This window comes from Salvia splendens, chromosome 1, assembly GCF_004379255.2.
Source record: "Salvia splendens isolate huo1 chromosome 1, SspV2, whole genome shotgun sequence".
Taxonomy (NCBI): domain Eukaryota; kingdom Viridiplantae; phylum Streptophyta; class Magnoliopsida; order Lamiales; family Lamiaceae; genus Salvia; species Salvia splendens.
Window position 1 is genome coordinate 8,653,022 of NC_056032.1, and position 24,271 is coordinate 8,677,292.

A 24,271-nucleotide genomic window follows, 5' to 3' on the forward strand; every position below is an offset into this window, starting at 1 on the left:
GGCCGTCGTACTCGATAGAGGAGAAAGCTGGGAATCCATCTTGCACCTGGTAGAGTTTGCCTATAATAATAGCTATCAAGCCACCATCGACATGACACCTTACGAGGCGCTATATGGAAGAAAATGTCGATCTCCACTCTATTGGGATGAAGTAGGGGAGAGAAGAGTATTAGGTCCAGAATCCGTGGCGGAGATGATCGAAATCGTGAGACAAATCCGGAGTCGAAACAAGGAAGCGCAAGACCGGCAAAAATCCTACGCCGATGAGCGTCGAACGGAATTGAACATCGGGGACAAAGTCTTTTTGAAAGTATCTCCTTCCAAAGGAATAACCAGATTTGGACTCAGAGGAAAGCTGAAACCACGATTTGTTGGACCCTATGAAATTCTGGAAGAAGTGGGCCCGGTAGCATATCGTTTGGCATTACCACCCAACTTTGGGAATGTGCACAACGTATTCCATGTCTCCCAACTTCGGAGGTACGTGTCCGACCCGAAACATGTGATTCGTCATGAAGAAATCACTTTAGAACCCGACCTGAGTTATGAAGAAAAGCCGGTAGAAATACTAGACCAGAAGATGCAGCAGCTTCGGAGCAAGTCGATTACTACAGTGAAGGTTTTGTGGAAGAACCACGGACATGAAGAAGCAACGTGGGAGCTAGAAGAGAAAATGAAAGAGAGATATTCTGAGCTTTTTGTTTAAATACTTCCTAAATTTCGGGACGAAATTTCTTTTAAGAGGGGTAGTATGTAACGACCCGCTAAGCCGGTATTACTCAGAGACTATAATATTAGCTCGATTATCTAAGTAAGTAACTTTTATGCTATTAAATCTGAACCACGATGGATTGTAGTTGTTGTTTGTTTAACGTTAGTAAACGTAAATATATTACACCTATAAGAATATTAATTTAAATAAATAAATAAGAGCCCAAAAATTAAAATAATAATAATGTCCGATACATCCATAAAAATTCCAACAAAATTTAATACATCTTTCGTTCTAAAGAAGATCGGGAACTACTACGCGGACAGCCACGAGCTGAAGACGGATTCTTTCCTACACCAAATTAAAAAAAAATAGTAAGCAAATGCATATTTTAAATAAGTAAATAAGGCAAGATGGAAGACAAAGCAGATTTGAAAAGCTAATACAAATCCTAGCAAATCCTAGAAGATCGTTTTTATTTCAGCTGCATTTAATGCAGCATTTAATGTGTATCTTGCAACCATATCTCATGTGTTAGGAGAATTTTGATAAATGATTATGTCTGGCAACTTGTTTTGCTTCTCTTAAATATTACCTATCTCTTTCATTTACTCCACCACATCTTACCAAATCAACATTTACTCCCCCACATCCTACCAACAAAATCGAAGCAGAGGAAGGAAGCAATCCAGCAAGGCTTTTTCATATCATAAAGAAGACAAATCCAACAAGTCCTTTTCACAACCACACAAAGGTGAGTACCCACCTCTCATTTTCCCACATATTGAAACACTATACATAGACCGAAAGTATCCTCTGCCAAAACCATAATATCATGCACATAGACAATTAGCTATTCAAGAACGTAGTTACTCGCTATAGCCTCTCAGCATAAGAATAGCAGGTTTTTCATAGGAAAATATGAACTTAGCTTGATTGATATAGGGATCTGTTGAAGAACTTTCGGCAACGAGCTCGGCACTCCGTCGCCATCGATGGCAGCCCACGCTCTAAAATCACAACTGCCCTTTTTATCATTTCCGTGAATCTGGAAAATTTGGAATATGATTAACAAAGTTTTATCAAAAGAATGTAGTTAAAATATAAACCTTAAATAAGAAGAAAAAAAAGAGAAATAAATAAAAGAGAAGGGGATGAAGGGTCGAACCTTCCGACGCCCTCACCTGATGGGAATCGGCGTCGACGGCAGAGAGGGGGGGTTCTCGGTGACGGCGGCGGGGCGCGAACCCTCTGCGACGGCGAACTCGCTGCGACGGTGGACCCTCAGCGGTGGTGGCGGTGTGGCGAATCTGCACACAGAGAGAGAGAGAGAGAGAGAGAGGGAGCATGCAGACGGCGAACTCCCGGGAAGAGGACGGTGAAGCCGCCGCCCGTGCATGCACGGCGGCGGCGGCGAATCTGGACCAGCAGAGGTGGCGAGCGAAGGAGATAGGGAGAGAGAGAAGAGAAGAAAGAGAGAGGGAAAGGAGATGGAGAGAGACGCGGGGGAGGAGAGGGCCGCCGCCGATCAGAGGCGGAGAAGCTGGCGGCGGCGGAGTCCAGGTGAGAGAGAGAGAAGAGAGAAATTGTTGTATATTGTTTTGAAATGAGGGAGGAAGATAGAGTTAGGTTTTTCTTTAAATGGGTTCTCTTCTCTTTTGGGCTCCTAATTAATTAGTTGGGCCACTTTAAGAAAAAAAAATGATGAAAATGAGCCCAACTACTTGTGGATAATTGGTGCAGCTGGAAATAAATATGAATGGCCCAATTTTTGAATAAATTAAATTTTGGGCTTAAGAATGAAATGATTAAGTTAGCTAAAATAATTAGTTGTGGCCCAAGTGCTATATTTTTGTAAGATTAATGAATAAAGTATAGAACGCTAATTTTAGTTGGAACCGAATTAGCAAATGAAGTAACAATAGATGGTACTCCCTCCGTCCCGGGCTACTCGCCCCTTTCCTTTTCGGCACGGAGATTAAGGAATGAGTGTATAGGAAAGTCAAAAATGACGGCTGTAGGTGAAAATTTTTACTAAAAATGGAAATAGTGCAAGTAACTTGGGACGCCCAAAAAGGAAATAAGTGCGAGTAGCTTGGGACGGAGGGAGTATAAGTTTTGGGAAATTTCTTAATAATAATAATAATAATAATAATAATAATAATAATAATAATAATAATAATAATGATAATCATAATCATAACTTTAATAATAAAGTTAAACCTTGAGTTGTTATTTCTCATTTAATTAGTTAGTTTAAAACTAAATTAGTATTTTCCTTTTGTGATGTTTTAAAAAGGGTACGTTCGCAAGAAAAGTCGGGACGAAAGATTCAAGTTAAGGAAACTAAACGATCAAGGTGAGCTTTCTTATACAAAAAAAAATATACAAATCGTATTTTATAAAAACACGAACTCATGTTCGTGATTCTTAAAGATGTTGTCTTGCCATAAATGTTTTGTGTATGATGCCTATCTGTTGGCTACGGCCAAGGAAATTATGAACGATGATATATAAGTCGAATTCGGGTCCCAGTGAGGGTGGTGTCCCCGCTCGGACTAGTGTACACGGGAATCCTCTGACCGTGAACGGCAGAGAAGGTGACCGTGGAAGGTGGCCACCTTCCCGGCACATGGAAACCTCTGACATGATGGGCAGAGAAGGTGACCGTGCGAGAACACCATCTCGACGGCACGATGTGATCAGATATGGCAAAGTACAGAAAAAAGGGACTGCAGTCCAATGTGAATATTTTTAGTAAGCTCGGGTCTTTTCAATAAAACCCCCGAGTGTTACTGTGACGATGGCTTGACAATATTTTCAAATGTATACTTGTATTTTTTTTCGGCAATGTGTTCACTGAGTACTTTTGTACTCAGCCCTGCATATATTTCTAAATATGCAGGTTGAGTCGTGAAAAGGGGGAGGAACAAGTGCTGTGGAGTGCAAGCTAGTAGCTAACTAAGAATAAAACTCTCGGAGGTTCATGTCTCCACACATGGACCGCATTCTTTTGCTTCCGCTGTGTCGGTTAAGAGGCAGTGCCTACTTTATGTTTGACTCTGATAATCAGAACTTGTATGAATAACCACTCGATCTTGCATGATCGAGTGTATTCTGTTATAAGTATTTCTCTATTTTGACGTTAATTTGTGTGTCTCGTTCCGCTTGGCCTTATTTTTTTTCCCTAAATTCTATCCCCGCTTCTTTTAATCCCCCTAGTCATGTTTCCCAGAGTTATGCTATCCTTAGCTAACTGCGGTCGTGACAATGAAATAAATTACAACTTAGGTTCTTGTTGGTTAACAGTAATTGGATTCTATTTAATCATCTCAAATGTTCTTCTCTCAAGTTCTGGACCATGTCTTGATGATTGTGTGAACTTGAATTAGTGTCCAATCTGGTTCTTAGGGGTGATTGCACTGGTCATGACTTATGATTCCAAATTGCACATGCTGTTTGCCTATTGGTTCATTGTAATATTGTATCCTGTTTGTCACCAGATTATTTTTACAATTGTTTTTCTATTTAACGAGGTTCAGTCAAAACTTTGTATGCATTTGTAATTTACTATGTATTTCTGGTGTGTTACTTTTAGACCATGGGAAGTCTCTAGATTCAAGGCCAGTTCATACAAGTGATAGGCTCAAGAGTAGGACAAAGCATCATAATCGTCGCATGTATTATACTCCAAGCATTGTTATGCGGAGTCAGCAAAGGAAGCCAAAGAAACGAGCTTCATCTTCACATTTGGCGAAGTTTTTTCAAAAGGAAAGAAACTCAAATGCAAACGTATGAAGTATAATGTGGTTTGTATTTGTTTATTTGTTTATTTTTTTATTTTTGTAGAGCAGGAAAGTATGAAAACATATATTTCGCAGTAAGAGAATATGATCTCCCATGTATAGGGACTGGTAGTAGGAAACTAGGGTTACCACTAGGTTAAATCTAATCCTAAAATAACTAGAGGTATACAAGGAAACCTAGACACATGTATATTCTACAACATATTTTTTTAATTTTTCGTTTGATTTGTTGAGCAAGTCTAGGATTCTCTTCCTGTAAATTGTTTTCTCTACTTCTACTAGAATCGGAGCAATGCCCTATTTATATAAAGTTACTTGTTCCTGGTTGTCACTTTTGAGTTCATGCAGTCAGTGGATGCCAATCTTAGGCGGTCTACCAGGAAGCGGAGGATGCCCATGAATCTTGAGGAATATACCGATAGTTCTGGAACAGATGATAATGACTTGATGGTGTCTCCGAGGCCTAGGTATAGAAGATCTAGGAATGGAATAAAAAATAACATTGCAAGCCAAGATGAGTTGACAACTCGTCGTGAAGGGCTAAGACCCCGTCGGGAAGGACTCCGGCCTCAACGTTCCAGGGTAGGTTCTAGAAAGGCACTGCGCATAGAATCCGACGAGGAACTGTTGGCAATTGAAACTAAAATATAACATATAACTGTCCCACATCGGTGTCAAGAGAAAACTGAAACTAGTATATAAGTCTCATGGGCCCCTCCTCCTATCACCAATTGGTTTTATGATGGAATACATGGATTTCTATCATGGTATCAGAGCGGGTCACCGACTGTGGGTCATATTTAACTGACCCAGCAGTATATCTGGGCTGAACCGAAAAAAATGACTGACCCAGCAGTATAACTGGGCTAAAATTTGGGCCAAGTGGTCCAACCGATCGAAAAAAATTGGGCCGATTGTCCAATAGATTAGAAAAAAAAAGTCCAACCCCTCCAAGGTTCACCTTAAAAAAAAAGTCCAACCCCTCCAAGGTTCACCTTGAAGGGTTTGAGGGAGGGTGTTGGCAATTGAAACTAAAATATAACATATAACTGTCCCACATCGGTGTCAAGAGAAAACTGAAACTAGTATATAAGTCTCATGGGCCCCTCCTCCTATCACAGTATATAAGGGTGTCCACTATGGGAGCGGCTCGGCGGTCGCCGAAGAGGGGTGTGGGGCGAGGCGGGAGGCGCGGCGGTCATAGTGGCTGGGGTGGCCGCCGCGCCTGAGGACGGGGGAGGGGGGCGGAAACGGCTTCGCCGCGTGCGGGGCGAGGACGCGGCTGGTGGGGGTGAGGCGCGCCTATAGGCGCGGCGGTCATAGTGACCGCAGCTTCCGGCGCGGCGGTCGACGCATGCAAAATTTTTTATTTTTAAAATGAAAATTGATTATAAAATTTGGGGGCTATTGGAGGTGTCCACTATAGTGGCGGAAATAGAATTTTGAGGCTATGGACAAAAATCCGGGGCTATGGACAAAAAACTGGGGCGGGGCTATTGGGCGTGTCCACCTTATAGTGGACACCCTAAGTCTCATGGGCCCCTCCTCCTATCACCAATTGGTTTTATGATGGAATACATGGATTTCTATCAGGAACAACAGTATATAAGTCTCATGGGCCCCTCCTCCTATCACCAATTGGTTTTATGATGGAATACATGGATTTCTATCAGGAACAAAGCACATCCGATGAAAAAGAGGCAAATGACGAACCTGAAAATGGTAAAGAGATGGAGGATAATGATGCTGATGATGGAGTGGGGGAAGAGGAGGTTGCTGGTGAGGAGGATGGCGAAGACGAAGAGGAAGATGTTGATGATGAAGAGGGGGAAGAGCAAGAGGGTAGAAGGCGATATGATCTCCGTAATCGAGCAGATGTCCGCAGGCTCTCAATAGAGCAGAGTAAACAAATGCGAAGATCTCCACATAGAGTACTTCATCAAGGATTGGGTTCTAAAGTAGTCACAAGAAGGGGCTCACGAGTTCATAAACGTCATCGAATGACTCGAGCTGACGACTCTGATGATTCCCTTCTAGTAGATGAGCTTGATCAAGGTCCTCCAATACCTTGGGCGAGAGGTGGGAGCAGATCTGCGCCTCTTTGGTTGTTTGGAGGTCTAGATATCCAAGGGACTACATCATGGGGTCTAAATGTTGCTGCATCTGGCTGGGGTCATCAAAATGAGAGGTCTTTCTTCTTTTGTGCTAAGAGAGTAATGGAATTCCAATTTAATGAAGGAGAATAGATTCATTCTAATTGAGGGAGTGACGCATAATGATTGTGCGTCGTTCTTAATGAAACGCATAACCATTATGCGTCGTTAAGTAATGACGCATAAGGATTATGCGTCGCTTAACGACGCATAAGGGTTGTACGTCGCTCATGAACGACGCACATTGGTTATGCGTCGTTAAGGCGGCTTTTATCTGCCTCCAGTCACACGCAGATCACAGAACGCACCTTCATACACTTTCAATTCCTCTATCTCGGCGATTTCCGGCGTTTTCTGGCAATTTCCGGCGATTTCTCCATAAGATCCGGTAATTTGTTCATCAATTTAGCTACATTCATCATTATTCATGTTTATTGTGCTTTCATTTGTTAGTTTTACCCAATTTATACAAATTAGGGCTTGTAGGAAAATGTCCATAATTGTCGTTGGTTTATATGTTTTTGATGCAGAAATCATGCAAGTATTTGTGAGTTTGTATTGGGGTGGTAGAGTAGTTCAACTACCACATATGGGTATTGGTTATGACCCACCTCGTGCGAGGAGCTCCATTATATTAAATTCATGTGTTTCCTATTATGAGTTGGTAGCAATGATTTGTGATGCGATGGGAATAGATATGAACCAACACACAATTGAATTATTATGGAGACAATGTATAGTCTATGGTTCCGGTATGAGTTATACATGTTCTGTGATTCGCAATGATGATAGTGTAATGTTTATGTTCAACAATGCTCAAAATTCAAGTGGGTGTATTGAATTATTTGTTGAGTATTCACCTGTGAGGAGTGAAGAAATCCCACCAGTTGTTGATTATGGTATTGGAGCATCTGCGAGGTTTGAACAAATGAGTTTTGAGTGTGGTATTGGATCATCTGCGAGGGTGGACCAAATGAATAAGCAGAGAGATGTTGTAGATGTTGTAGATGTTGCTGATGTTGGTGTTGGATTGAATGATGAGGTAGATGATGCAGATGATCTTGATGAGCCAAGGCCACTATCCGAGACAGAGCCAGACCCCGATCTCAGTGATGGTGATGGTGCTGATGATGTCGGTGCTAGTTCTGATGATGAGATAGTACCATGTAAACCTGTTATGCAAGGTGAACAACCACTTCCGGAATACAATCCTAATGGGTTTAGATTCTTTCGTGAATTACCAAGTCGTCCTTCTGGAGTATCGGATGATGTGGGAGGTAATGAACACAGCCTTTTGTATTGGAATGAGAATGAGCCGCATCGGATTGTGTTGGGAACAAAATTTGATTCCAAGCTACACGTGAAAACTGCTATAACTATGTGGAGTTTATGGAATGAAAAACAGTTTAAGGTTGTCGAGAGCAAATTAAGAAGGTGGCATGCTGTATGCAAATTTCCAGCAGGAACGACAGTCACAGGGGCAGGCATCATCAGCACCACCGATGCTGAAAATGCGAGGGAATGTAAGTGGGAGGTTTCAGTTACACAAAGGTCGCATGACGATATGTGGGAAGTTAGGAAGTGGAAGAATCGACATACCTGTATAGGCCATCGTGCTAATAGAGATCATGCTAACTTTTCAGCCCCAATGATAGCTCTGTTGATTCGACATCATGTGCGACAATGTGCCGATTTCAAGGTCTTCTCAATAATAGCTGATATTCAAGACAGATTTGGTGTGTTAATCAGTTATAAGAAGGCGTGGTATGCAAAGAGAAAGGCTATAGAGTTTGTATACGGTGGATGGGAGGAGTCGTTTAGGCAGTTGCCAAGCTACATGTTTGAACTCCAGTCACAGAATATGGGCACAATTGTTGAGTGGAAGCATAACGATCTGTTGAGTCAGAGGCGTACAATGGTGTTCAACTATGTTTTCTGGGCATTTGGGCCTGCAATACATGCGTTCCAGAAGGCCGCACCGGTGTTAACAGTGGACGGGACTCACCTTCGAGGAAGATTTAAAGGTAAGTTGCTTGTTGCTTGTGGTTTTGATGCTAACAAGACATGCTTGCCTATTGCATATGCTGTGGTGGATGAAGAAACCAATGACAGTTGGTCGTGGTTTTTGGATCATGTCAGAACTCATGTAGTGAAATACGAGAGGGAGGTGTGCATTATATCAGATAGGCATAAAGGACTCTTGAATGCAATGGAGTCTGAAATCATGACTAGGGCCCCGCAGATACACCACAAATTTTGTTTGCTTCATGTGAGGGCAAATGTGTTGAAGAAGCACAAGGGCCCCAATGTGAAGGCCATTATATGGAAGTTGGGGGTCAGTTCTCAGGAACGTAAATTTGCCATTCAATAACAATAGGGGCACACCAAAAGGGGCACAATTACAAGCTAACTAAATTGCAACTTAGGGGCACAATATATGCATAAAATCGCCCACCAAAAGGGGCACAATTACAAAAACTTAATCAATTGCTTCTACCCATTCAATTATATGCATATGAAATACCCAAATTACGGAAAATCGACCAACAAATCCAACAATTTCATCATAAACGCTAATTTTGCTAAATTAAATCCATATGAAATACACAAATTACGGAAAGTCGTCCAAAAATTCCATCAATTTCATCATAACCCATAATTTCATCATAATCGCTACTTATATGCAACAAAACAACACAAAAATACCAAAAATCCATCAATTTAATCAAAAACCCTACTTTTACTAAATAACGGAAAACCTGCCCAAATTAAACATTAAAGGATGTATTTAGCCAAATTGAAGAACAATTACCGGAAAATGGTTGCAAAATGGTGGTAATTCGCCGGATTTTGCTCGGATTCGTCGGAAATTGCCTGCCTCGCCTGCTTCGCCTCTTTCGTCGCGTTTCTGCCTGATTCTGCCTTCTGTTCTGCCCGTTTTAAAACTCAACTAACGACGCATAAGTATTATGCGTCGATAACTAAAGACGCATAAGAGTTATGCATCGCTATTAAACGACGCATAAGTATTATGCGTCTCTAATAAACGACGCATAAGTGTTATGCGTCTCTAATAAACGACGCACAATGGTTATGCGTCATTAACTAACGACGCACAATGATTATGCGTCGTTTAATAGCGACGCATAAGGATTATGCGTCTTTTTGTTAGTGACGCATAAGAGTTATGCGTCACTCCCTGAGGCGGAATACGACTAATGCTCTTCATTAAAATGGAATTCCATTAAAATCCTTTACCAAAAAAAGAATTGATCCTCAAAATGATACTCTTTCTAATATATCTTCTGCTATTCAAACTGCAGGTCCAAGCTCCAAAGGAGGGGCTGACATTCAGCCTGCTCAAATTGATGAGACTGTTAGTTTTGATGATATTGGTGGTTTGTCTGAGTATATTGATGCCTTGAAGGAAATGGTGTTCTTTCCACTGTTATATCCAGACTTTTTGGCAAACTACAACATTACTCCACCAAGGGGGGTCTTATTATGTGGTCCTCCTGGCACAGGGAAAACATTGATTGCAAGAGCAATGGCATGTGCTGCTTCAAAAGCTGGACAGAAAGTCAGTTTTTATATGCGAAAGGGGGCTGATGTCCTGAGCAAATGGGTTGGGGAAGCTGAAAGACAATTGAAATTGTTATTTGAAGAAGCTAAAAAAAATCAGCCCTCAATAATCTTCTTCGATGAGATTGATGGGCTTGCACCTGTTAGGTCTAGCAAACAAGAGCAGATTCATAATTCAATTGTGTCAACTTTGCTTGCCTTAATGGATGGTCTTGATTCTCGCGGACAAGTAGTCTTGATTGGTGCCACTAACAGAGTTGATGCTATTGATGGAGCCTTGAGGCGCCCTGGGAGATTTGATCGTGAATTCAACTTTCCCTTGCCTGGCTGTGAAGCACGCACTGAAATTTTGGATATACATACTCGTAAGTGGGAGGAAGCCCCCTCGAAGGAGCTAAAACTGGAGCTTGCAGCTAGTTGTGTAGGATACTGTGGTGCTGACTTAAAAGCTCTATGCACAGAAGCTGCAATACGTGATTTTCGAGAAAAATATCCATAAGTTTATACAAGTGATGACAAATTCTTGATAGATGTTGATTCTGTGAAGGTCGAAAAGTATCACTTTGTAGAGGCTATGACAACAATCACCCCTGCTGCACACAGAGGCTCCATTGTGAACTCAAGGCCATTATCACCTGTTGTCTTGCCATGTTTGCAACGACTTCTGGAAAAGGCTATGAGTATCATTTGTGACATATTCCCTGTTGTTTCATCAGATATAACAAAGCTCTCAATGCTTTCCTATGGATCTGCAATTTCCCTTGTGTATAGACCCAGGCTCCTATTGTGTGGTGATGATGGGGTTGGACAGGTAAATGTCTTATTATTTCTTCTCTCTCTTTTTTTAATTTTTTTGTATCAATCATATACCGCTTATTTGAGACAAAAAGTACCGACTGCTTTGGTTTTCAGGATCATCTTGGGCCTGCAGTTTTACATGAACTCGAGGAGTTTCCTTTTCACTCTTTTGCACTACCATCTTTACTTTCTGATCCTGGAGCTAAAACACCTGAAGAAGCTTTGGTGCATGTTTTTGGTGAAGCCAGGAGAACTACACCCTCTATACTATATTTGCCCCAATTCCACCTTTGGTGGTAGAGTGTGAGTGCATTATCACTTTCCTTTTAGTGATTATCTGGATCTGGTTTCTTCTGTTCAGTGATTTATCTGTATGCATCCCTCTCTCTATGCCAAGTCACACTAGCATCAATAATTTTCTTTTAATTGCATAAACATTTTTGCTTTTTTAGACTCATGACCAACTCAAGGCTGTTTTGCGGACACTAATGGAAGAATTACCTTCTGGTTTGCCCATATTACTATTGGGAACATCGTCTCTCCCACTTGCTGAGATATGTTATACTCCCTCAATATTTTCCGATCGCCATGTGTATGTCTATCAATACTTCATTTCTTATGATGTGGATTTACTTTCAGGTTTAACTTGTAGCTGCATCACATTGTGAAAACTTATACACCAAATATTTATTCTGTTGATTTCTATTTCTTGTCAGTATTCATGTTCTTTCTAACATGATAATTCGAGCAGTGTCTAATAGTATTTGTAGAACAGTAAAATATAGAGACATAATGGAGAAAGTAGTAGTGTATATCTCATTAGTAAACATAGGCCACATATATATACAAGTAACTAAGCTAGGCTATGTTACATAACCGATGTGGGATAGAAACCATATACTATATTAACACTCCCCCTCAAGCTGGATCATATATATTGATCAAGTCCAGCTTGGTACAAAGTTCTGAGAAACGCTTCACAGGCAACGGTTTTGTGAAGATATCAGCAATCTGGTTAGACGATGAAGTGAAAGGAGTAGTAATTGTCCGATTCAAAACACACTCTCGAATGAAATGACAATCAACTTCAATATGTTTAGTCCTCTCATGAAAAACCGGATTGTTTGCAATATAGATTGCAGCTTGGTTATCACAATGCATAGGTAAAGGTTCATTGAAAGTGAATCCCAATTCTCCAAGTAGATTCTTGACTCCGATCATCTCAGTAGCAGTATGAGCCATAGCTCTATACTCGGCCTCGGCAGACGATCTCGCAACAGTATGTTGTTTCTTGCTTCGCCAAGTTACAAGGTTTCCTCCCAAGTAGGTGCAATATCCAGAAGTAGACTTTCTATCAGACTTAGAACCAGCATAATCAGCATCAGAATATCCTTCAATTTTTAGATGCCCATTCTTTTTGAATAACAATCCGTTGCCGGGAGATTTCTTGACATATTGAAGAATTCGAATAGCGGCATCCCAGTGAACTTGCTTAGGCTTATCCAGAAAACGACTGACTAAGCCAACAACAAAGAAAATATCCGGCCTTGTTACTGTCAAGTAGATAAGTTTTCCAACTAGACGTCTATACTTAGCTTTATCCTCCAAGACTTCTCCACTGTCATCCCAAACACTTGGATCAACCTCCATAGGAGTATCAACGGGCTTTGCTCCAAGTAGTCCAGTTTCTTTCAATAGATCTGTAGCATACTTTTGCTGAGATAGAGACACTCCAGAATTTTCGTGTGCAATTTCAATTCCCAAGAAATACTTAGGACGGCCCAGATCCTTGATAACAAAATGTTGCTGCAAATATTTCTTAGTTTCCTCAATTCCACGAACATCACTTCCAGATATGAGTATATCATCAACATATACAATGAGAATAACAATACCCGATGCTTGATGTCGCACAAAAACCGAATGATCAGACTTGCATTGCTTAAAACCAATAGTTCCAAGGACACTGCTGAACTTATCGAACCACGCCTTGGGACTTTGTTTACGGCCATAAATTGCCTTTTTGAGACAACAAACTTTAGTAGCATCCTCCCCCCGAGCAACATATCCCGGAGGTTGCTCCATAAAGACCGTCGGAGTCAAATCACCATACAAGAAAGCATTCTTCACATCAAGTTGATACATGGGCCACGAAAGATTAATAGCCAAAGAGAACAGAATTCGGATTGAATTCATACGAGCAGTGGGCGAGAACGTCTCAAAGTAATCAATACCATAAGTTTGCGTGTATCCTTTGGCCACAAGCCGAGCTTTGTAACGATTAATACTGCCATCAGCCAGAAATTTTATGGTAAACACCCAACGACAAGACACAATATCCACCGAATCAGGGGCATGGACCAGAACCCAAGTACCACGACTCAAGAGAGCTCGCATCTCCTCATCCATAGCGGCTCGCCATAAAGGGTGTTTGAGTGCCTCTTGGTAAGAAGTTGGAATCACTGTAGACAAAAGGCAAAGAGCAAAGGCACGAAAAGGAGCACTCAAGCGAGTAAAGGAAACATGATTAGATACGGGGTGTTTGGTGGTACAAGTACGTTTACCTTTGCGAATGGCTATGGGTAACTCATCAGAAGGAGGTGGATCTTCAGAAGCTGGAGGCGAAGATGACTGTGGCAGTGGACATGAGACTGTTGGTACTGTTTCAGGGGCTTCAGGGGCTGTTGCAGGTCGACGACGTCGTGTATAGACCTGTAAAAGAGGAGCAGGAGGAGCAGAAGACATAGGAGAAACAAAAGTTTGGGCAGGTAAAGGAGTATGATATAACTGGCTGGTTGGTTTAGTTTGAGAATGAGTAAAATAAGGCTGAAACTCGAAGAAAGTAACGTCTGCAGAGATATAATGACGTTTGGTAAGGGGGTCAAAGCATCGGTATCCCTTTTTGGTTCTAGAATAACCAAGAAAAACACACTTAATAGAGCGAGGAGACAACTTATCCAACCCAGGAGTCAGATCATGAACAAAACAAGTACATCCAAAAATGCGTGGAGGAATATGATAAAGAGGTTTATCAGGATGAAGACACGAAAAAGGAATATCCCCATGCAACACACTAGATGGCATCCTGTTAATAAGGAAGCATGCAGTAAGAACAGCATCAGACCATAGATACTTAGGCACATGCATGTGAGACATAAGAGTACGCGCAACATCTAAAACATGACGATGCTTACGCTCAGCTACCCCATTTTGTTGAGAAGTGTGAGAGCAAGAGGTTTGATGAATTATACCATGAGATTCACAAAAAAATGAGATAGACTGTTGTGTGAACTCAAGAGCATTATCAGTACGAAGAACACGCAGATCAACAGAATATTGGGTCTTTATTTCATGATAAAAAGATTTTAGAACAGTAGGGACTTCACTTCTGTGTTTAAGCAAATACAACCATGACATACGGGAATAATCATCAACAAGAATTAGAAAATACTTGAAACCCCCTCTGGACTCAATCCTACTCGGACCCCAAACATCACAATGAACTAAATCAAAAATAGAAGAGCTACGAGTCTCGACTCGAGAAGGAAAGGAAGTGCGATGGTGTTTGCCCAACTCACATGACTCACAATTAAAATCAACAGACGCAACTGGAACTAAACTACGAAGACTAGCAGAAGACGGATGACCAAGACGACAATGCCACTGATATGGAGACACAACAGCAGAGAGAGCACTAGGAGAGACAGGTGAAACATTATCCAAGTAGTACAGACCGCCACGCTCATGTCCTCCACCAATCGTCCTCTTCGTCTGCAGGTCCTGAAAGATACAATATGAAGGATAAAAAGTGACAGAACAATTGTGAGTTTTTGTTAGCTGACCAATAGATATTAAGCTGACTAGAAAATTTGGGGCAAACAAAACATTATCAAGGGTAATATGAGTAGTGGGTTTGACAACACCAGTGCCAGTTACAGGAGAATAGTTGCCATCAGCAAGACGAACAGATGGGAGAGAAGATGGAGAAAAAGATGTCAAAAGGGATTTTGTACCAATAATATGGGTAGAGGCACCTGAATCCAACATCCAAGACTTACCAGGAGACACAGCAAACGCAGCTACAGAGGTAGAGGCATCAGTAGTAGTAGATGAAGAACTTGGCGCAGCAAACTCAATGTTATTAGCCCAATCTGGTTTGCCAAACTTCTTCCAACACTTATCAGACTCATGATTCGAACGACCACAATGATCACATAGTCGATCATGAAACCCTCGTCCTCGACCTCGGCCACGTCCCTGTCCACGGCCACGTCCACCATACGAACCTCGACCGCGAGCAGACATAGCTGAATTATCAAACGAGGTGGATTCCGTACGCCCGGTGGAGACACGAAGAACGCGAGACAACGCATTAGACAACGTTGGAATGTCATCACTAGCCATTAAGCTATCTCGAAGTGGCTGGAGATCAGCATTAAGACCTGACAAAAATTTTGCTACCATGAATTCCTCCCATTGTTTTGCTCTTGTTGTGGCATCACAGGAAAGAGGATGATAAACTAAGATCTCATCAGCGAGGCCTTTCAAGGTAGAGAAGTAATCATTGACTGACTGAGTATCCTGAGTATGAGAGAAAAGTTTCTCATATAATTCAAATACCCGAGAAACGTTTTTGTCATTGAAGAACATCTCCCGTAGAGCATCCCACATGGCTTTGGCACTATCCAAGCACATGATATTTTGACTGATGGCTGGTTCTAGGCTATTGAGAAGCCAAGTCATGACGGAGCAGTCATCGGCACACCAAGTGTCGTAGTTGGCATCTGTAGTAGCAGGCGGGGCAGTTTGAACATGGCTTTTCTTCTTCTGTGATCCCAAAAATAGGAGAAAAGCACGAGACCAAAGCATATAGTTGGAATTGGAACCATTCAGCTTAATGGTGGTTCCAATTGGAGGTCTAAAATCGGACATGATAAAACGAGAGTAAATCCGATGCAGAGCAGTAGGCAAGAGTGCAAGTCAATAAAAAAGAAGTAGCGGGCAGCAGCGCAGGCAGATGATAGCGCAGAGCAACGGAGTAGGAGTAGAACAGTAGCCAGATAAGGTTGCAGGCAGATAACAGTTGCAGAGCAGCGGAGCAGGAGCAGGAGCAGAGCAGCCGGAGCAGGAGCAGGAGCAGCGGAGGCAGAAAAAAAACCCTAATTTTCGAAACCCTAATTTTCGTTTTTTTTTTTACAAAACTAGCTACGAATTCGAACCCGCTTTGATACCATGTAGAACAGTAAAATATAGAGACATAATGGAGAAAGTAGTAGTGTATATCTCATTAGTAAACATAGGCCACATATATATACAAGTAACTAAGCTAGGCTATGTTACATAACCGATGTGGGATAGAAACCATATACTATATTAACGGTATTCATTTATTTTTGTTACTTTTTTAGGAATTTTTATTTCAGTTTAGGATGCCAGAAAACTTCTATTTGGGACAATCATTAATTTGTTTCCCTTATTGAGACAATCATTCATCTATTTCATGCATTTGTCTTTTTTTTTACACTATTTTCTAAGTAACTGCATTCCTTGTCTATATTTCGAACCTTCTCTTTAAGTGGAAATTTGGTACATATTTCTAAAATAATTGTAATGGCGAAAGGCCTTGGCTGTGTAATTGCTGGATTTCCATTATGCAAGTTTTGCTTTTACCTCATTTTTGATCCATTGTACATTGTTTTTCAAAATATACTAAAATTTGTTCTTTTTTTCGTTATTTTTGGGATTTTTGACAGTGTGCATCTAAGCTCACCATCAAAAGAAGACAGATCATTGTTTTTTGATCGGCTGATTGAAGCAGCATTGTCAGTTCAATCTGAGAATGTGACGACATCAGCTACATCTAAGGGCCTTCCTGAACTTCCTAAAGCACCAAAGTGGCTACAGGACCTAAGGTCTCTGAGCTAAGGGCTAAAGCTGAAGCACAGGGCCTTGCTCTTCGTCGACTGCGCATGTGCCTTCGAGATGTTTGCAATCGGTGAGAAATACCTAATTAACTGATGGTTTCCATGTCAAATTCATCTATACATCATGTCAAATTTTGGTTGAGTCCTTTATTTTTTTAACAGGATTCTTTACGATAAGCGGTTCAGTGCCTTCCATTATCCAGTCAAAGACGAAGATGCACCAAACTACCATGCAATAATCCAGAATCCTATGGATATCGCTACTTTACTGCAGCGTGTTGACAATGGAACATATATCACTTGTAAATCATTCGTGGAGGATTTCGACCTCATTTTGGTTAATGCTAAGGTTCGTGTTCATGTAAAACTGGTTTAATAAATCTGCAAATATGCCACTGAATGTTGAATGAATAAGATGTGGATATCTTATGCAAACATACTGTATATCATCATCACTTGATCCATTAACAGTAACTAAAGAAGCATTTAAGACATGCCCATGTGTTCGAATGATTTTTACACGGTTATAATCAAACTTTGGATCCATTTATGGGCAAGACTCGTTATCTTCCGCTATTTATTGGATGGTGCTGGTTATTTCATCATACTCCTTCAAGTGGCTTTACCTTTCTAGTGTCTACTTACATACATGTACACCCTCTACGAAAGATTTGTTTTCCATTCTACTGCTATAGCAGCTGTAGATGCTTGTCTATAAATAAGTTGACTCATTCTTCTGACATATATTTCTCTCTTCCACAGAAATACAACGGGGATGATTACAATGGATCTAGGATTGTGAGTAGAGCATATGAACTTCGTGATTCTGTATGTTCCTAAACCAGTTTAAAGATTATCTTTTCGAGATGAAGCCTTGAATCCATCTGGTGCAAGTAAACATTTCACACTTACTCAGGTTCACGGTATGCTGTCCCAGATGGACCCTTCCTTGGTAACATATTGCGACAAGATTGCTGAGGAAGGTGGCCCAATCTCCTTGCCTGTTGAAGACGGTTCTACTCTCCCTCAACCTCCTGTTACCCAAATGATGTCAATGACTAGGGCAAGTGCCCGTCTTCGTAATGTCCAGCCCGAAGTTAATCTACATCAGAGCTACGAGCCCACTAGAAAGCCAAAGAAACATAGCGATGCCTCTCAAGCAGGTATCATCGTCTCTTTTCATTTTATACAACATTATCTAGCTGAATGTCTTATTTCTTGATTACAATACCAATTGTTTTTTGCTTGTTCTTCACCTCACTGTTAGCAGCAGAAGAGGGATCAGACCTTGACTTGGACCCACCAAAGCCAGCCGAAGAAGCTGAGGCTAACTGTACAGAGGAGCCAGTAGTAGAGATGCCAGTTTCCGATAGTGATGATCAGCCGGGAAACTCGTAACTGTGACACCGAGTGCACGAGCAGAAACTTCCGATCATCAAGTGGATTCCATCAAGAAGCTACTCGTGGATCGGTCGAAAGAGTACAACATTCCATAGCTTGAGAGATTGTACACAAGCATAATGAAGGGCGTTTTTGTAACAAAAGATAAGTCTGGGGTTAAAGATCTTAAAGCCTCGATTTTGCGTTTTTTGTTTGAGTTTGCAGAAGACCAGTCTATTCTAGCTCAAACTCATTCACTAAATTAATCCTCTCTCTCTCTCTACACATTTTTTTGCTTGTAATTTCATATAGTGATATTATTTCTAATATTGTTTAATTAATTTACAACCTAGAGTCAATGAATTGAAAATATTTTATATGTCGCATGGTGTGATACTAGAGGAGTAAATATTCCAATGTAGCCAACCAATTCCAAAAATCTTAAACACACCTTTTCCTTGCTCACATTTCAACTATACACGAGATGTGAAAATACACTAACATTTACAAGCTTTCATTACACTCTATTTTACTGATTGCACAAAGTGTAGTTACGAAATACGCCTACTATATAAAATTAAAAAAAAAAATAAAAAAAGACAAGCTTGTACCAAGCATCATTCAAACTACAATTCAACAAGTTAAAAATATGAAGCAAAATCACCTAATCCGATGTGGAATTTGATTGGTGATGGGGTACGAACTAAACAAACCCAACAGCAGTGACGGCCCATCAGCCCAAAGCCCAAGGAAGAGTATGAGTTCGGCATTACCAAAGAGTTCGGAGGAGTTCGGCATTACCAAAGAGTTCGGCCTCAGCCTACAGCTCGGTAAAAGCCAACCAATCAAGCTCTGCTCTTAGGTCGGCATCAAGCTCTACTCTCAGATCGGCAACCAAAGCAGTTCGGTCTCAGTAAGAGTTCGGCCTCAGCCTACAGCTCGGCAAAAGCCAACCAATCAAGCTCTGCTCTTAGGTCGGCATCAAGCTCTACTCTCAGATCGGCAACCAAAGCAGTTCGGTCTCAGTTTTCGACCGAACAAGGAGTTAGTGGACCCATGCAAGATTTCCACAACTTCCAACACACCCACTACCACGTGGCGTCAACTCAGGCCACGATCTTAGGCCATGACCTACACGACCTCCACGACCTAGAGTGATGATGTAAGCCACGATCTTAGTTCAATGTATAAATAGAACTTAGATCTGGTAGAAAGGGGTTAGAATCTCGCTAGAGAAATAATCATATAGCAAGTCTGTGTTGTAAGCTGTAATTCGCAGATCAAGCAATACAAACTTGCCCCCATTTCTCCCCGTGGACGTAGATTTACCTCAGTAAATCGAACCACGTAAAATTCTCTGTGTCATAATCTTCATTCTCTACCAGCATTTACAAACATCAGAAATTCGCCGATTCATCACTGGCGCCGTCTGTGGGAAGCAGAGAACCAAATTTGTGATAAAGCGAATTTTTGACCATTTTTTCAACCCAAAAAATGCATACCAGATCGCAGAAGACCCGTATTCCTGCCCGTGAGAACCAGGAGGAAGCCAATCCACCCCATAGGTCCGGAAAATAGCCTAGGGATAAATCCACCACCAGTTCTCATGGCGGAGGAACAAGCCGCTCCAAAAGCCGTCACACCGAGTCTTCCCAGCAGCCCGATTTGAACGAGGCTGTCAAGCTGTTTTTGGCTGAAAAGCAGGAGGAATTCTTAACCTTCCTGCAGAGAAGCCAAAAGCAGCCGGAGGCGAAAACGGCGGATTCTCCCTCTCCCTCCATACGAGACAGTCACTACCGCAGTAGTGTCAGGTCTTCCAGAAGAAAGAATCCTCGGTACCGGAATCACAGGAGAACTCCATCTCCTCCATACCGAAGAAATGTCGGGTTCGCCATGTACGGAGCATTGAGGACTCCGTTCTCGGACGATATTACCCGAACTTCCCTACCACAGAACTACCGAACTCCGTCGATAACCTATGACGGACTCGTGGATCCTCATGATTTCTTGGGACGCTATCAATATAACATGGCGAACCAGGGTCTCAACGAGGTCCACATGTGCAAGCTGTTTCCCGAACTGCTTATCGGGAACGCAAGAAGGTGGTTCGATAGCCTCCCCCAAGGCAGCATTAGATCCTACCGAGATCTAATGGATGCTTTCCACAGGAGGTTCTTTCAGAAAGCGGAAGCCCGAAGCACTTCGGCTCAGCTGCTTTCTATACGTCAAGGTCGCGACGAAAAGATCAGCGATTTTATGACGAGATTCCACAAGGAATGCCTACAAGTAGATAATCTCAATGATCTACTTGTCATTTCGGCATTCCAAAATGGAATCCTGCCCGGAGCTCTCTACAGAAAGCTCGTGGAGTGCGGTCCGCAAACAGCTCAAGAGATGTGGGACATTGCGGACAAGTTTTCTCGTGCCGATGAGGCAGACCGTCGAAAACGGTCTTTAGACAGCTCATCTAGAGAAGACAAAAAGAAGCCCGGTCATAGCGATCAGAGGCATCCTCGCCGAACACCTTCTCCACTAAAGGAGAGATAGCGGTCATCCGAGGTGATCGAAAAAGAGCAAGTGTGTTCGCAGATTGCGCTTAAAAGTGCCGAGCAATCAGTTCGGCACCATCAAGCATAGCAATCACAGCAGCCGGAATCAGAGGCCGGCGAAATGACCGAAGTCACACCGGAGCCGAACTCGATGGTGTACGGCACTGAAGCCGTGATTCCGGTTGAGATCGGCATATCCAGTCCCCGAACTCAATTTCTCCTCAAAAATGAATGGTGACGGACTGAGAGCCGAACTACATCTGGCCGAAGAAAGAAGAGAATTGGCCTGCATAAAAGCAGCCAAGTACAAGGAGCAAGTAGCCCGGTATTATAACCAAAGGGTGAAAAAGCTGCAATTTCAAGTGGGAGATCTCATCTTGAGAAACAACGAAGTAAGCCGAGCAGAAAAGCTGGGCGAACTCGAACCCACATGGGAAGGTCCATATCGGGTGTCAGAAGTCCTCGGCAAAGGGTCTTGCAAATTGACTCAAGTGTCAGGAGCACAAGTACCCCGAACATGGTACGTTTCCAACCTCAAAAGTTCCATTTGTAAGAGACAGTCCGGTCAGTCGGTCTTGAGTCCTGTTCGGTCAATGTGCTTTATTTGGTTTGCTTGGTTTTTGTTCGTCTCTATGTGCTTTTTATTTGTCTATATGCGTTTTGTCTGTCTATGTGCGTGTCGTCTCTTACAAATGTTACTGAGGTATCTTGTTCTTCGAAGGCTGATCCCCTTCTTAGAACATATACAAGCCAACGATTGTGCGTCAAAGCTTCTAAAGAGGATACAAGACCACAATTCAGCTTAAACAAGCAGTTCGTCCGAAACGAGCTGCAACAAGCCAAAGATTGTGTGTCAAAGCTTCTAAAGAGGATACAAGACCACAATTCTGCTTAAAAATCAAGCACTTCGTCTGAAACGAACTGCAACAAAAGTCCGATTCTCGCGATAAAACTTGCCTGAATTAGGACAAGGGAAAGTCCAATCCACGCGATAAAACTCGCCGAATTAGGACGACCAAGTTCGGTCAAAGCAGTTTACCTCATAAGACCGAGGGCGACCATGTCTAGTCAAAGAGGTTTACTGCATAAGACCACTTCGGTTAACTGGGAAAGTCCGATCCACGCGATAAAACTCGCCGAATTAGGACAAGGGAAAGTTCGATCCCGGCGACGAAAATCGCCAAATTAGAACACAAAGACGAGTCCGGTCAAAGATGTTTATTTCATCAGACCAAAGACGAGTCCGGTCAAAGATGTTTATTTCATCAGACCAAAGACGAGTCCGGTCAAAGATGTTTATTTCATCAGACCAAAGACGAGTCCGGTCAAAGATGTTTATTTCATCAGACCAAAGACGAGTCCGGTCAAAGATGTTTATTTCATCAGACCAAAGACGAGTCCGGTCAAAGATGTTTATTTCATCAGACCAAAGACGAGTCCGGTCAAAGATGTTTATTTCATCAGACCAAAGACGAGTCCGGTCAAAGATGTTTATTTCATCAGACCAAAGACGAGTCCGGTCAAAGATGTTTATTTCATCAGACCAAAGACGAGTCCGGTCAAAGATGTTTATTTCATCAGACCAAAGACGAGTCCGGTCAAAGATGTTTATTTCATCAGACCAAAGACGAGTCCGGTCAAAGATGTTTATTTCATCAGACCAAAGACGAGTCCGGTCAAAGATGTTTATTTCATCAGACCAAAGACGAGTCCGGTCAAAGATGTTTATTTCATCAGACCAAAGACAAGTCCGGTCAAAGAAGTTTACGTCATAAGACCGAGGACAAGTACGATGAAATTTTTTCGCTAAGCTGTAAATACACAGTGTTAGAAGCGAAAACAGAAACAAAATTTCATTTTCAAATCTTGTTCGGCTCACAACTCCGCTACCCTACAAGATGGCGTTACGCTATTACAAAGGACTATTCTACTGTCCAGGGTTGCTAAAGTTGAGCCATCTATTCACAAAATCCTCGTGAAGCTGAGTTCGGGCGTTCCAGGCAGCTGCAGAATAAGCAGGTCGACGAGATGCTCTAATCGACCTGCCACTTCTTCTCTGAGCCCGGGAAGCCCTAGCACCTCGGCGGCGAAGAGTCTCTTCACGAAGCATTTGTTGATCTTGCTCACTCATAATCACAGCTCCTCTACGAACTTCAGCCTGTTCTCGTCTTGACGTTTCCGGCTGTTCCAGAGTTCGTTGCTGACTTGGAGTACGGTCTTGAGCAAGTGAATCAAAGGTTTGATCTGGAGTGCGAGCATCTGTTGGCACGATATGCCGAAGGAATCTTTCTATGGAGGGGCGCCGAGAAAGAACAATGTTGTACCGAGAAGCCCAGCGCCGCAATGATGTCACGACTTGTTGGCAAGCCGAGCTCTCCAGCGCATTGTTCCTCCGGAGTACATTATATTCCTCCCACAGTTCGTCAACTCGACTCTGAACATCTGATATGGTCATTCCCCCGCGCGCACGGATGTAATCCTCGTACGCAGTCCTCTCAGCAATGGTCGTATTCAGCTCGGCCTCCAGATCATTCTTATCGGACTCTAAGTCCTTATTATCGGCATCCAGCTTCACTAAACGAGCCAGAAGCTCGTCATTCTTCGTCTGATCGGCTATAGCTCTTTTCTCAGCTTCGTCTAAAGCCGAAGAGTACAGCCGCTTCCAGTGAAGTACCTCCAGCTCCTTGAGAGTTAAGAATACAAAGCAGCTACGTCAGTTCGGCATTTCAGCTTACCGAGCAGGTAGTAAACCACAACAGGAGTAAGAGAGTACGAAAGGCTATACGAAGACACAAGAGCAGAAAGAAGAATTTTTTCATTCATAAGAAAAAAAAAAATTTTTCTATACAAGGAGGGCTTCAAGGCCATTTTACATAAAGGAAGAAACTAAACTAAGAGAAGGGAGACGAAATCATACTTCGCTAGCTTCGTCTCCACCTTCTCGGTGAGGTTCAGCTTCCTTCTCTGCTTCAGCTTCAGCCTCTGCCTCCTTGCTCTCCCCAGCCTGCTCGGCGCCACCGTAGCCGATCTGCTGCGTCTCCTGATCGGCTTCCTTCTCCGGATGCCCGGCTCGCTCGACTTCGGCCTCCCGCTCCAGCGGCTCGGCCTCACCCTCTCCGTTGTAAGTCGAAGCGGGTGAAACGGGTCCCACGGAGGCAAAGATAGCCTCCAGGTTCTCGTCCCGATCAGCTCGACAACTCCGGACTCGGTCTGCAGAAAGCAGGACCGAAGATGAAGCGAGCTCCTCAAGGAGCGGCAGATTCTGAAGCCGAGCTGCTATCTCTCGGCTGTACAGAGGCAGTACGACGTCGGCCCCCTGCTCGCCCTTATCGGCAATTAGCCTTACCAGACTACCGACAAAAGCCGA

At 42.5% G+C, this 24,271-nt stretch overlaps 1 protein-coding gene, 1 long non-coding RNA gene and 1 pseudogene across 2 annotated transcripts; 1 reads left to right on the forward strand and 2 right to left on the reverse strand.

Annotated features, from left to right (window-relative positions):
* Window positions 1-2,109: 2,109 nt before the first annotated feature.
* On the forward strand, window positions 2,110-18,621 carry LOC121766613 (annotated as a pseudogene).
* On the reverse strand, window positions 8,120-8,504 carry LOC121740807. Its single transcript, XR_006037676.1, has 3 exons — window positions 8,470-8,504; window positions 8,271-8,386; window positions 8,120-8,176 (listed from the first exon to the last, which is right to left on the reverse strand). It is a non-coding gene; the product is annotated as an uncharacterized LOC121740807 (long non-coding RNA).
* Window positions 14,377-15,801, reverse strand: LOC121740796. Its single transcript, XM_042133428.1, has 2 exons — window positions 15,110-15,801; window positions 14,377-14,831 (listed from the first exon to the last, which is right to left on the reverse strand). The coding sequence occupies exons 1-2, from the start codon at window positions 15,792-15,794 to the stop codon at window positions 14,794-14,796; spliced, it is 723 nt and encodes a 240-aa protein (XP_041989362.1). The 5' UTR covers window positions 15,795-15,801; the 3' UTR covers window positions 14,377-14,793.
* Window positions 18,622-24,271: the final 5,650 nt, after the last annotated feature.

What these genes read in the sequence shown, in the direction of transcription:
- LOC121740796 (XM_042133428.1), bottom strand. Translation starts at nt 15,794, where the DNA reads ATGACTTGGCTTCTCAATAGCCTAGAACCAGCCATCAGTCAAAATATC. An exon ending in TGCGTTTGCTGTGTCTCCTG is followed by an intron (nt 14,832 to 15,109) that starts GTAAGTCTTGGA and finishes TGTATCTTTCAG; the next exon opens with GACCTGCAGACGAAGAGGAC.